Genomic DNA, 13842 nt, shown 5'->3' with positions numbered 1-13842 from the left:
AGTGCACTCGCCCATTTTATATAAGCTACATAATAGATCGTTGTACGTCATATTCTCCCGCTTTGTACGCGATGCATTGTATAAATGGCTCGGCCTCTTTGATCTACATAATTCAACACTACCGTATTGCACATTCTGCGAAGGCAAATTCATGAATGCGAATCACGTTATTATGAAAATTGTATTACTTGGTAAGAAAATCTTTCAGATGCAAACAGAAGATCTGCTTTAATCCTCCAAGTATAACCAAAAAGTACGGTAGAGAGCTATACCTTTGGCGTCTTATGACCAATCGTATTATAGGCCAAGCATAAGATGTATTGTTGAGAACACTAACAGAAGATCGTCATTTCGAGATTGCTCGTTTTTTTTTTATTTTAACGCGAGGGAGGGAAAGAAATATGTGTTGATCCGCACAGAAGAAAAAGACGTTCTTTTTTTAAAAGTATCTTTATTTTTTATATGTTAATCTTCAAATGAAGTTATATAGATTGTTAGACAAAGATAAGTTTACTTTGTACACGTTGATACATTTTATATTCAATTCAACAAATAATTGTTTAAATTCAAGACAATATTATTATTTTTGAATAACAGAAACATAGGTTTTCTTCGTGTTGAATTATGCCAATTATATTTTTGCATGAATAACTTATCCTTGTTTAATGCTATGCAATCTCGTTTAAATATATTAATATGTCAAAAATAAAAATATTTTTCAAACAAGAATATTCTTTTTTGCTGTATAAGCGGGACACAGAGAGTTGTGAAAAATGTAGGATTAAATCATTTTCGCGTGTATCTGAATTGTTGGTTTTGACACGTACACAACAAATATAAAAATTATTCACAGTCGTGCGAATATAGTGAAGAATCTCCGAAAAATGGTGAGAAAATGGCGAATCGGCGTGATAATTTTTTCTCGTCGAGCATCGCGTGTCGTGCACCTCGTCGGCGAATGCGAGATCAGCCAAGTGACACACGATTGTCGAGAACATTAAACCCGTAGAAACTTTACACCTGTCAAGCACAGAACTCGCCGCTCCTTTTTAATTAAACCTGTCTCTGTCCCTGTCTGTGCTTCACGCGAATTGGACATTAAGCCATTAATTAGAAAAGCAGCTTGCACAATAACTAACAAGATGTCGTGTATTATGGTTCTGTGTATTAATTAAACTTCAGTAACATCGTGTAATGAAGCCTTATGTGTTTAGACATGCGTTTAACCTCTTGCTATAACGCCTGCCAGAGAGTACCGGCGTAATATCGTACAATTAGTTTCCCTGTTACACTCGCAGCTGGCATTTCTGATGAAGATAATGAGAAAAGTAGGCAGATTTAATAGCCTTTCCGCGATGATCAAATCAAAAAGTTCAAATCGAAAAGTCAAATCTGCACGAGTTGCGTAGAAGGCATCGCAATGAGCGTGCATAGTCAGCTAATTAAATGTAACAGCATTTCTCCCTGATGAATTTCGTAAAGTATTCCGTATAGCAGTATTTGTTTGTAGTAATTCTCAAATTACGTTCAGAGATATATTCTCCTATTGTAGATACGAAATGCGTTGCAAAACTCGTCGAGGGAGGTTGATTCAGCTAACAGTTAAATCAAATATGTCTGTCCTCGTTTCTTCTTCAAATTAAATAAAGACAGACGTATGATTCAATTGTTAAAGTCGGCCCTCAATCTTAAACCGATTGTACCGTGCAGAGCAAACGATTACTTTTGATTATCACCGTTTAAATTAGCGTCTCCATGATGTAGCAACAAGTTTCGCTTGCTCTTCGTGCGTTCTGAAATGTCGCAATCGGTTCACCCCCAGCGGTATACCCTGACCGCCATTCAGATACCACTGATTACGCTCTTTTGACGACGTCGACGACGACGTCGCGGAATCACTGGTATTCCCGGTCGATGGCATATAATGGACGCCGTTATTCGGCATGTAGAGGTCCGTGCATCGCGCCGTAATAGTTCGTCGTGGTTTTATTGGCCGTTGTTATGGTCGCCAGTGCAGTGGAAAATATCGCGCACAGTCGGACATGAGGCGCAGTCGATCGCATCGGCGGCACGAGACGCTTTTCACGCGCGCGGGGCGCGGTCGTCGCACGGCGTGTGCGTTGCGCACGCTTTGTGCACTGCATGTACATGCCTATTTCCTCCTTTTTTTTTTTACGTGCACAGCTCGACGCACTCCGACAGTTGAAACGTTTTGCACACGTGTCCCGCTTCTACACGGCGTATTATCGATTTCATCGCGGCCACCCATCCCTCACAAGGCAGGTATTTCTAAACGCGTTTGTAAAGCAACCTGGCCTGCATCCCGAGAATATCGCTTCGCAGCATGCGTCGTGTCGCATGATCGTCTGAAAGGTTCCGCGCGTGTCCGTCTGCGCTATCTCTTGAACGTGGCTGCCACGTGTGAAAGCTTCGAAAATTTCAGAAGCTCCCCTTATCGCGAGGCGCGCTACAGTTCGATCGGTTTCAAATGAACGTACACGGAGAAAATATTGTAGTAAAAATTGCAACACAATTCTCGCAACCCCAGGCCGTACAAAATTGTGTCCTAAATTACTGTATATTGTTCAACAAATTTATTATTTACATAATTATTATTTATTATTTATTATTTATATATGAAATAATTATTATTTATAATAACTAAAGTAATAGTTATTATATAACTGAGAGAGACGCGCATACAGAGAGAATTGGCAATAGTGGAAGCGGAAGAAACGAGTAGCCGTCTACTTCGATCGAGCACGGGAATAAATAAGATCCGTTTCTTATACCAGCTCAACCTCGCCCTCATTTTTGTTCGGCAAGCTCGGGCAGTTTCAATCGCCGAGCCAGACAATCCGCAAAATGACCATCATCGACCGCCGGGCGAGGCGACTTGGAAAGTCGCGTCGATTTGCACAGAAGCACGAAAAAGCCTCGTATACATCGCGAATTTTTCGGATGAGACAAATGCAATTTTTTCAAGAACTGCACGATGTTCCATTCAATTCGCTTTTTGCTTGCAACATGTATAAAAGTTTCTTTTACAAAATAGCGTGTGTCTAGTTATTTCCGCGTATGTATATTATATTTCTCTTTTTCTCTGAAATTAATTTCAAATGCATCGATAATTAAAGCACGCTTTAAAGTACATAAGAAAAATATTGCAGTAAAAATTACGTTAAAGTTATATTTTTTTGCAATTTTTTTGTAAATTATATTAATATAGTATATAAATTATTAGATAGAAATTATATGCATAATATACTATATAAAAAACATTCAAGGAATCACAATAAATTTGCAGTAAAAAGTCAAACGTCAAATAAAAAGTCAAACAAATACACAATAATTTCAGTCATAATTTTGTATAATCCAAAAATATTGTAATAGAAATTACCTCAATTATGATTCATTTTACAATGTTTTCTGCAAAACTGGACATACTGACATTTTATACTGACATTACAGTATAAATTGCTATAGAAATATTAAATTTGTCGATCTACTATACGATATAAAAAAAAAACATTCTGATAATTATAATAATTTTGTAGCAAAGAGTGAAATGTGCGTAGTATTTTTCGTAATCTTGACTATAATTTCTACATGGTCCAAAGTTACAATATTTTGTTGTAACTTTTATGACAATACTTCTTCCGTGTATCATGCAACCTCCGTTTTTGTAAAATACACTTTAAGCATAGTGACGCGTGTCGCCATGTGGAGCAAAATAGACTTCGACTCGCGATGACGTCTGCGAGAGGATGGTAGCGATTCGCAGTTAACTTTTGAACAGACAAGATCTGTCAATAGACTCCTTGGGCGTTGAAAGTCGACTCGCGTTCACGATAGTCGTTCGAACAGTGAACGGAATTTCCACGTGCTGCCGCTATTGCAGCTTGCTATTGCAGGTCCATGTCGCGCAATTGACGTTACTCGACACGATGGGATTTCGATTGCGAGGGCGAGAGATCCGCAGCAGTTTACATATTAACCTGCAATATTAATTCCCACAAATCCGCCGAAATTAATAGAAATCCAGCTCAACTAATACACGGCTATTACTATGCGGATGTATCAAAGTGAGTTTCGATTCACGGTTCATGATCCGCTTGGCAATTACACAATTCGCGGGAGCCGTGTCTCATTTACGAGCAGGACAATCGATGCGCCAAATTTGTATTTTCTCCTAATTCTCATATTTTGCCAAGAAACTCACACCGGCCACGGGGCCGCGCGGAGTATACACTCGCGCCGCGCTCGTGCCGCGCCCCGGAATAAAATTAATTATCGGCGGCTTAATTAACCGACTGCCGTGCATTATGTGGCAACATTATTTTTGCTTGATATAATGCAGCGCCCCGGGAGCACAATTTTGCACGCGCAGCATGACCAAATATTCACGACCACCTCGTGCGTGCATCGCGCAAACGTTTCATTCCGCTCGACGGCATTGTCGTGGCACTGAACCGTCTGCGAATCTCGAAAAACTTGTCAACGGTAACGCGATCACCTCCGGCTCGTGACGCCCACGCGCAAATGTGTGACACGCGTCTGTCGTGTAATGTCGGCCTGTGTTCGCGTCGGCACGTGTTATTGACAGAATGATAGCCGGCTCTTTTCCAAAACGCGCGAAAGTACGGAGGCGCATTGTCGCTCTCAAGTTCGACTCGTTCCCGGCGATTTGTTTCTCGCATTATCAATTTCCGATTTTCCGCCCGCGTGGATTAATTTCCCGTAAGTGGGAAGCCGCCGCCGGCTGCGTTGAATTCCTCTATTTACCGTATCTCTCTCGTATCGATCGTATCTGTAGTTCTCCCTCTCTTTCTCGCTCACTCTCTCTGTTTCTCTTTCCATTGTCGCGGAAAACTCGTTACTTATCGTGGCGTGTACGCGTCGAAGGAAGGTTTTTCCTTTTGCAGCGATTAATAGCGCGGCATCGATTAATCTTCGACGTCGTATCGCATACCTGCGCGCATTAATGAGTTTTTTATCTGAGCTTTCCATCGATTCGGATATGATCTACTGTTTCGCGTGGCGCGCATCTATCTCCGATCGGCGTTAATAACTAGGTATCGCGGTGCACCGCGTGTTACATCGGGAGAACACTGTTTTCTACTTTGTTTTTCTCCCATTGAGGCCGCGAGAGTAATTCCAGCCCGCGCGTCCGCGCGCGCGCGAATTAGATCCCTTCGCTTTAGACCAGCCAACTGAAATACTCGGGGATCCCGAATAACGGTCGCGTTATTGCAGGCCGGATGCAATCGCGGTCGCAGTTATTCCGCGGTTATGGAGATATACGTTCGTACATTGTTCCCCCAAATTATCATTTGAAATATTAATGGGCTATACCTGTTACGCCAATCCAGCCGGGACGCCGCGCCGAAAATCCCAAGTACTGATTATTACGCGCCTCGTGCCGCAAGACTGTGATACTTTTTACGACTTGAAACACAGTGCAGCAATAGATTTTCCCCTTCTGCCGAATTCCACTTAATGCTTCTTTAATTAAGCACATCGTTTTTGCGTGAACGTGGAAAGCAAACAATATGTGATTCTGACGTCTGAATATCAAAGTCTTCCAAATTTTCCCCAATAGTGAATTTATTTTTTAGTTTTTATACTGAGAGAAAAGATATCTTATAAATAAAAAATATTTACATAATTAATAACATAAGATTATTAACTTACCTTTAAATTCTTTTATTTAAATGGAATAACTGTGCTTTCTGAAAACTGAGGTTTTCAGAAAATATGTGTATATTTTTTTATATGAAAAATATTCTATATATTAGTAGAAAAAATATGCTATTCAAATATTTGTACTCCGAATAAATATTTTTCCTATATATTCGTCAGAAATTCTTTTCTCTTAGTGTACAAATTCGCTATATATTGTACCGAATTCAACGGTCGTTACTATTGTATTAATTGACCCTGTCAGCGAGATTTTACTGTACTGAGGGAAAAATTATCTTAAAATCAACAAGTATTTCTTTGATGGGTGCCATTAACATATTTATTTAAATCTAAATTCTCTTTATTTAAACTAAATATTGTTTCTTAAATTAGGTAAACAATATTTGATTTAAATAAGGAGAATTTTTCCTTCAGTGATTGCAGCGCTATACTTGCTATATTGAATTGTCAGCCATAAGTATAAGCATTTCAGTAAGAATACACTGATTGTACTTTAGAGAGTGCCTGGTCGAAAATCTCGCATCTATCGATAAGATCGATCTATCGAATAGTAACGCATCCACAAGTGCAGAGGGCGTCGTAGGAAGGCACCACCGTTCATACCGCGGCGAGCGCGCGTCACGGCGTACGCAATTAATTGCGCGGCCATCTTAGATCTTTTCGCGCCGAGCAGCCGTCATGAACACATCGGTCGACATCGCTCCGCGTTTTCCGCATCTTTTATATCTCAACAATAAGTCTCGCGTGGAAATAAGTATCGGGAGTGTCGAAAACAGCGATGTGTGATCGTCGGGACGTAAGGCGAGTACGTTATATTTGTGAGTAATCTCTTCTTAATATTTCTATCGATCAAGCATTTTGACATCGTGGCTTTTGTGCGAACGTAAAAAACAAGTAATCGATGATCTTAACATTCGTATAGCAAGATCTTCCTTTTTTCTAATCGTGGATTCATTTCTCAGTTCATATACTGTGAGAGAAAGAACATCTAAAAAGATAAAAAATACTTATTCGGCGGATACTAATTAACACTTAGCTCTAAATTCTCGTATTTAAATTACTCTTTTATAAAAAACAATTATTTTAAGAGAATGTTTTTTTTCTCAATTAGTGCAAATGAATATATTATTAACATCCTCTGAATAAATTCTTTTATTTTATAGATGAATAAATCTTTTATTTTATATATATTTCTTTCCTCAGCGCAGTCAGTGTTTGTTTTGCATATGAATAACGATTGAACGTTATATTTTTCATCTTACATTTCTTAAAAATAACTTTGCGCAGACAATTCGTTTAATTTCCGAACGTTTCCTATTCCCACGGGGTCTCGTTCGAATCGACGAGCTCAGAAAAATTAAAGCTATCGATTTTCCCGCAGATAGTTTTGTTAAAAAAAACAGTCGACTTCAATCGGTGAAATTGTCCCCAGAAGAGAAAGTGGAGACAGCGCTGAGCGATGATTGTCATGCAAATCGCGTTTCGTCGATTTGTCTCGGGTACAATTTATCTTTCCATAGAGACCCTCTAAACGATTACATTAAGAGTAAGAACGTCAGCTGTAAGAAGCTTCCGTTCGAGAATTTATGACCCGAAACGCGCAAGTGAAATATTGGTCCGACATATGAGAATTAAAGAAAGAAGAGACAGCTCCGCGCGTACACATTTCGCGGCGGCTCTATCCGTGACTTCACGAATCGCAATTGTTTACATAGAAGAAATATTTGGCTAACTAAACTTATCTTTTGTGTAAATTATCTTTACGCTCAAACGCGGATCTTGTAATCGCACTAAACAGCTTGGAATTTGTTCAATATTTTAATATAATACGAGTAATATCACGGAACACCAACGAGAGAAAATCAGCCGTGGCAAGTCGTTGCGAAATTAAATCTTACGCGGAAAGAACGTTCGGTTGAATCGACTAAATTTCTGGTGAAATATAAACGAATCAGAAAGTTCCGCCTGAAGTCACCAGAATTCCGTTTAAGTCAACCAGAAATCTTGTTGACTCTCAAAATTCCGGCAACTTCAATTTCCACGTTCATTCATATTTTACCAGAGATTTAGTCAAACCAACCGAGCTTTTTTTCCCTCATGTATCGTTACGCCTATCGTCCCGCGCTCGATTGTCGTTTCCACCTCATTGCAGACTCATTGTAATTTTGATTTCACGGCGGATCAGAAACTCGAGTCGCGGGAACGTCGCAAGATTAATGCCTCCGCGTGACACACGCGCCCGGTCGGCGATTAGAATTGCAATTTCGTTTGCGCGAGGAATCGCGTGCTGCGCGGGGCTGTCGTTGGCGATTCGCGTCAATGTCCGCCGAGGCGACCAGCGTAATTTATAGCCGAGCGCGGAGGAATTGCAAATTGCGCTCGTGGTTGAAAATCTGCCACCGCCGATACTGACGCGCGATATCAGCCCGCAATTTGCGTTCCGCTATACTGCCTGCCGCGTGCACGATGCCCGGTAACTCTTCACGCTATAATGCGCAGATATATCTGTATATATCGCGTCTTAGATTTGCCGATGAGAGCGCGGTTGTTTGATATCTCGCGTCACGTCGACGTCGCTGGATAAAACGCGATAACACGCAGAATCGTGTGCATTTCTCGGTTTCAACTGCGAAGCAGGCGAGGAAACGAACAAACACGTGAGAACAAGCATTTTCGCGAGGGTTTTCCGTGGAGCGCGTTTCTGAAAAATCCTCACGTCTCCATTTCGTGTTGCTTTCTCGCGTTCTTTTTAATTAGGCCGCTGAAATTATTCATGCGAGCTCGGCATACGGCCGTTTCGAACATTGAAATTGTTTAGCCTGAGTGGAATATTCATGTAAGCTGATGACTTTTAAGCAATGAAACCCTTTTGTATAAGCAGGGAGGGCTCATGCGGGAATTGAATCGAATTTAGGACAACCCCGAGAGTAAAATGTAACTAACCTCTCTCTGAACCGGAAGCTAGTAACCAGCGCTACCTAATACAGATTAGATTAAATTGTCTAGCTCGTTACTAATTCGTCACTGCTTCATTATTCACTGAAATCGGGTTTGTGGTCTAACCGTTGTCTAACCACTATATGTAAAATATGATAGAATAGATGACGCGTTGCCTACTCTAAAATACATAATTTGACCACTATATTCATCACTAGCATTTCGAGAAATTAGGTAGCAAATAAAAATTAAGATTACGTTAATTTCATAAAAGTTTCAAAAAAGCAGAATTGGGCGTTACATTACTCGTTAGCAACCATTTATGGTTCTCCATCTCATAATTGTAATTTCGTTTGTTTCAACATCAGCTAACTTATTTATTTAGCCACTAGGAGAAGTGAATGAATGTCACGTTATTGGCTAGTAGTGATGTTAGATACAACTTTATTCTCTCGTGGTGCTGGCCACGAACAAGGTTCAATTTCTCCTAGGGATTGTAGCTCTTACATTGAAAGCTCGGCAGCATACAACCGACATCCATACACGTCTGTGTATCGTTTTTCACTCAAAGTCGTTGTTAGAGATAACATTAACCGAATTAACGGGGAACATTTTGGAGTTCTGGCGTGTCGGCCAGCAGCCGTGTTCATCGATCGGTGAGGACGCATCCACTTTATCGCGAATGCTTTTGTAACTCAACGTCGTAGCGGCCTGACGCGCAATTCAATCACAGCATTGCGATCCGTGTTATTTTTTCGGATCGATGAGCAGTCGTGTTAACTATTGATCGCAAATTGCCGTTATAATTTATAATTCATGATGCGGCAGCGATGCAATCGGCCGTTTCTACATTCGTGCAACGCAACGGAATATTAAATTGTGTATTATTTTATCGTTGCGTGTTATACCGTTGTTATTATTACTGTCTCATACTCTCGCATATATTCGATCGTACAGCAATACAGCAGTGCAGCTACGCGCTCGTGTCGTACGATAATCCTTTAATGTCCTCGCCGATAATGCGATTTTTACGACGAACGGAAATTCACTTTGCATTACCGACTCCCGCAATTGCTCATCGCGACTCACCCCGTGAAAAGACACTTCCACTTCGTGGTCTTCTGTTGAGTCGAGCTGCTGCCGCGCGATGCGCTTCGCAAAATGATTCACGAGTGACCAAGTTGATCAGAGATACTGCGGAATTTCCCCATGGAATCGCCGTCAAAATTATTATAGTGCACGTAATGAGATTTCGGCTCGCGCGCGATTACAATCTGCTTATTATATCGTAGATTAACTTCTCGTGGAATTTATTACCGTTTTTAATTAAAGCCAGCCGAAAGTGTGGCTGGTAATAGTTTCGGTAGCTTTAATTAAAAGTTGGCAGGTACTGTATAAAGAGAGAAAGAGAATGAAAGAGAGCGACATTAAGGAGAGGGAGAGTCCTTAAGTATTGAATAAGATATCGCCAGGATCCTCTTACATTCTTTCGAGAGATATGGCTTTCAGGGAGAAAGCCATATTACGTGACGTAATACTCTGCCGACGTTCGCGTCCCGTTGAAATTTACCATTATCACTTTACTGCCCGAAGACATCGTAAAACTGTTCGCGCTCTTGCCATTCCCCGAGAAACTAAGCGAGCACTTAGCAAGTATATCACAAATCCCACATGTTCGTGCAAAAATTTTAATATTTTTAGCATCAAAATGGAATTTATAATGATGCAAGTTAAATTTTTCCACTTGTCTTATTGTTATTCGTATCAAGTTTGACTTACATTATAAATTTCATACTTTAATAACATATTTTTTCCTCTTCCTGGCGTTTACACGCAAGTCGCAAGTTCTAAGCGCGATTAATTTTAACACAAATGAAAATTGTGACTAGAATTGTAAAACCACGCGGGTTTTACAATTCGCGGGTTGAAGGTAAGTTCGCTTGAGAAATTAATGAGGAAGAAGAGGCACGTAGTCGCGCACGCGCTGCCTTTTAGCTGTAAAAGTAAAAACCGGCACGTAAAGGCTATTTGCCTTTCTTATTAAGCCGGTGGAGTAATTCGCGCACTCGGCCGCGCGCACCCACTGCAAACTGGAAACTTAGTTTGCGACGTTCAGTGTGGGAATTGTTCTGTTTTACTTTAACCCAATCGGCGCGTTAACGCGGCGGCACTCGTCGTCGTTTACTTCGCGGCGCATGGACTCCGACCGGTCTTGCTCGCGGAAGTTCGCGCGTGGTTCATTCCGCGCTCATTTTCCTAATTTCTAGTCCTCTCCGCGACTCGACAATCTGTGCGCATAGTAAATTCGCGGGACGTGTTTATTTTGCCGATCTTCACATCCAAACGACCGTATTCTTATTCGGGGGCGTGAAAAGCGGCGCACTCCGAACAACTCACTTTTAGTTTTAAAAGAAGTCTTTCGATATACACTGAGAGAAAAAATATTTAAGAAATAGTAAATATTTACTAGGTGGGTACTGTAATAACATGTTTACTTATACTAATATAAAATATTTTTCAAATAAGAAAATACACATTTTCTGAAAATCTCTTGAGAAAACCTTAACTTTTCATAACTTTAATTTCATAGATTTAAGTAAATATGTTACTAATACCTCACTATAGAAGTGTTTAACATTTTTAAATATTTTTTCTCTCAGTGCATAAGAGAATTCTGCTAAGAATAAGATATTTTTTGGGCATATTTTCACATGGAACCGCCGCACAGTCTGTTCTCGTTATCCGCGCGAAGTGTATCCTCTTTACACGGAAAGAGATTTTAGTTTGTTTAAAGGAGGAAGGAGCCAGACAAAAAAACTTGCTGACGAGAAATAATATCTCTGTTGTATGTTTTCTTACCAAAAACATTCAGCTGAATATTTAGCTGCATTAAAACTTGGTTGAGGTAACTGAGAACACTTGGCTGAGTAGAAATCTTTCCTACAGGAATCTTTCTGTTTCTTTCTACAGCCGAGTTTTTCATTTTGCTTTCCAAACAACAGAAAATTCAGTTACACTGACGGAGTTGTTTTTTTCCATGTGCATGAAAAATGCGTTCGCGTCTACCACGAAGGGTGTATTCGCTTTAACTATCGTAATTTCTCGCTCCCCGTAAAAGAAAGAGAGATACTGAGTGAGTGATCGAGGGAGAAGTCGACTGCTGGAGGTAAACAAAGTCTCTCACGCCTCATTATATGCCACGGCTTTACGGAGTTAATCAACGTTCGCATCGCTTGCTACGGAAACGGTGGCGGGTTGCGCTCGCTGAATCGCTGACTCGCTCGCGCTCAGGTGCACTCGTGAGTTTTTTAGGTCAACGCGGTTTACGTGCGTGGTCAGGTCGCGTTTATCACCGCGGCTCGATTCATCTTCCCCGGGGCGCCGTGAAACGCCGCTGGGGATTATTAAAATTGCTCGCGCGCGCGATCGCGTCGCGGCTAATCAGATACGAAGTCATTTCGTGCGAGTGCGTCAAGAAAACGCGTGCTGAGAAAAATCCTTCAGCTATCAGAACAAAGGAATTTATCATTTGATGATTATTAGGAAAACAGGTCGAACTGTTACCGTCGCAAATCATTTCTCATCATTTGCCATTTTAAGGGGATATCATGCTTAAAAAATTAATCGACAAAATACTGACTTTTCGCAAAATTTATTTTCTGCAAAGTCGTATTGGTTGCACAGAATTGTTAATGCTTTTACACACTGAAAACACGTACAATAAATTGGAATATTGCTCAATATATGACAAAAATGACAAACAATTTTAAAATTGACATCTCGAGCAATTGTGACGTAAACATTTACTTGATACAAAAGTTTTGTAGTTTGTACATATTACACGTATGTTTGCTCCGTTAACGCAAATTTCAAGGAACATTTTCGTATCTACAACTGAGTGTAGAAGTAACTCAAAAGTATCCAGAAAGTTTGCAGGAAGATTTTTATATGTGCGTGGTTATGTTTTCTAATGCTAGCACACATGGTAAAGCAGAGCAGCACATATTTATATAAGATTAATATGTGCAAGAAATATAAAAAGTATAGTATGATCGTGTTACTAACGATTGCCTCTACGTTATCGACATTTTTTTGTCATCCATTCAGCATCTGTTTAACGAGCATACATTGATATACCTGAGATATAAATCACATTTGTTCTTGTCTATTCAGGTCAGGTTAATGGTCTCCACTGCACAGATATTGTTTAGAGCAGCGAATTGAAAGTAAGAAATCATTTATTCTCGTTATTTACTGTTTTACATCAACAATTCGTTTGTCGCGCGTACTGATATTTTATTAAATTAGCAAAACTCTTTCTATCAATGAGCGAGGTCGAGCGCGGCAGTGGCGGGGGTGAATTGGCATCGCACGTTGTTATTTAATTCGCGACGATACATTTATTATTTCGCGACAATGCCTGTCTGATTAATCATCGCCGTGTGGTGCGGACTGTGCAAATATGATGGATCAGAAAAGTGTTGCGAACAACGAACGAAGCGCGATTACAAGCCGCACGTTAGCATGCTGTCATAACGCGCCACTTCGCCGTGAAAATTTCCCCCTTTCCCTAACTTATAATTATATTTCCCAGTTTGCGAGAGAGAGAGAGAGAGAGAGAGAGAGAGAGAGAGAGCGCTGGGATGGCTCACGTGGTAGCGAAACTCGTGAAACTCGCGAAACTCGCGAAACTTCTCGCTCTGCAATCGCGATTTTCGCAATGCACCTTCGGCCGCATTCCCGCTGAACACTCGCTGCGTTTTTATCCCCGAGTTTGAACTCGGAATGTTAATTTTGCACGTATTGCTCAGAAATCGATAGAATTGTCGGCAAAAAACAGAGCGCGATTGTCTCGATGTGGCGACGAAGAGAAAAAATGCTTGTGGCACATGAATTTCTCGTCTTCGCGCGCTTCTTTCGTGACAATCTCACATATACACATATACACACGCGCTATTGAGTCAAATGCTCAGTCGTCTGACTCAGAACTTTTGAACTTTGCAGAATTATTCCTTTACTAATGAGCAATTCAAAGTTTAATGAAATTTGATAAAGACATTAGGAAGATATAAGGGAAAACGTATTGACACTTTGACCATTTTAACCATCATTCGGCCATTAGATACAAGAAAATGCTTATTGACAAAATTGAAGTACAGGTATCATGATTTAGTATAAGTTTGATCGTTGTCCAGGGGGGGG

The 13842-nt window shown here is 40.5% G+C and overlaps 1 protein-coding gene across 8 annotated transcripts in view; it reads left to right on the top strand.

Annotated features, from left to right (window-relative positions):
• LOC116846483 (neuronal calcium sensor 2) overlaps positions 1-13842 on the top strand; it is a 219177-nt gene that overhangs the window by 136728 nt on the left and 68607 nt on the right. The window contains exon 1 of one of the 8 annotated variants that reach the window (XM_032820367.1): positions 5753-6521. The exons of the other annotated variants lie outside the window; for them this stretch is intronic. Coding sequence (XP_032676258.1) covers positions 6482-6521 — 40 coding nt within the window. The 5' untranslated portion in view covers positions 5753-6481. Of the gene's footprint in view, positions 1-5752; positions 6522-13842 lie in introns of those variants that run through there. 8 annotated transcript variants of the gene reach the window in all.

The sequence above is a fragment of the Odontomachus brunneus genome, unplaced genomic scaffold (assembly GCF_010583005.1).
Source record: "Odontomachus brunneus isolate Ranch 3 - 2012 unplaced genomic scaffold, Obru_v1 Obru_scaffold_065, whole genome shotgun sequence".
Lineage (NCBI taxonomy): Eukaryota > Metazoa > Arthropoda > Insecta > Hymenoptera > Formicidae > Odontomachus > Odontomachus brunneus.
The sequence above is the reverse complement of the archived record's forward strand: the minus strand, read 5'-3'. Positions and strand labels throughout refer to the sequence as shown.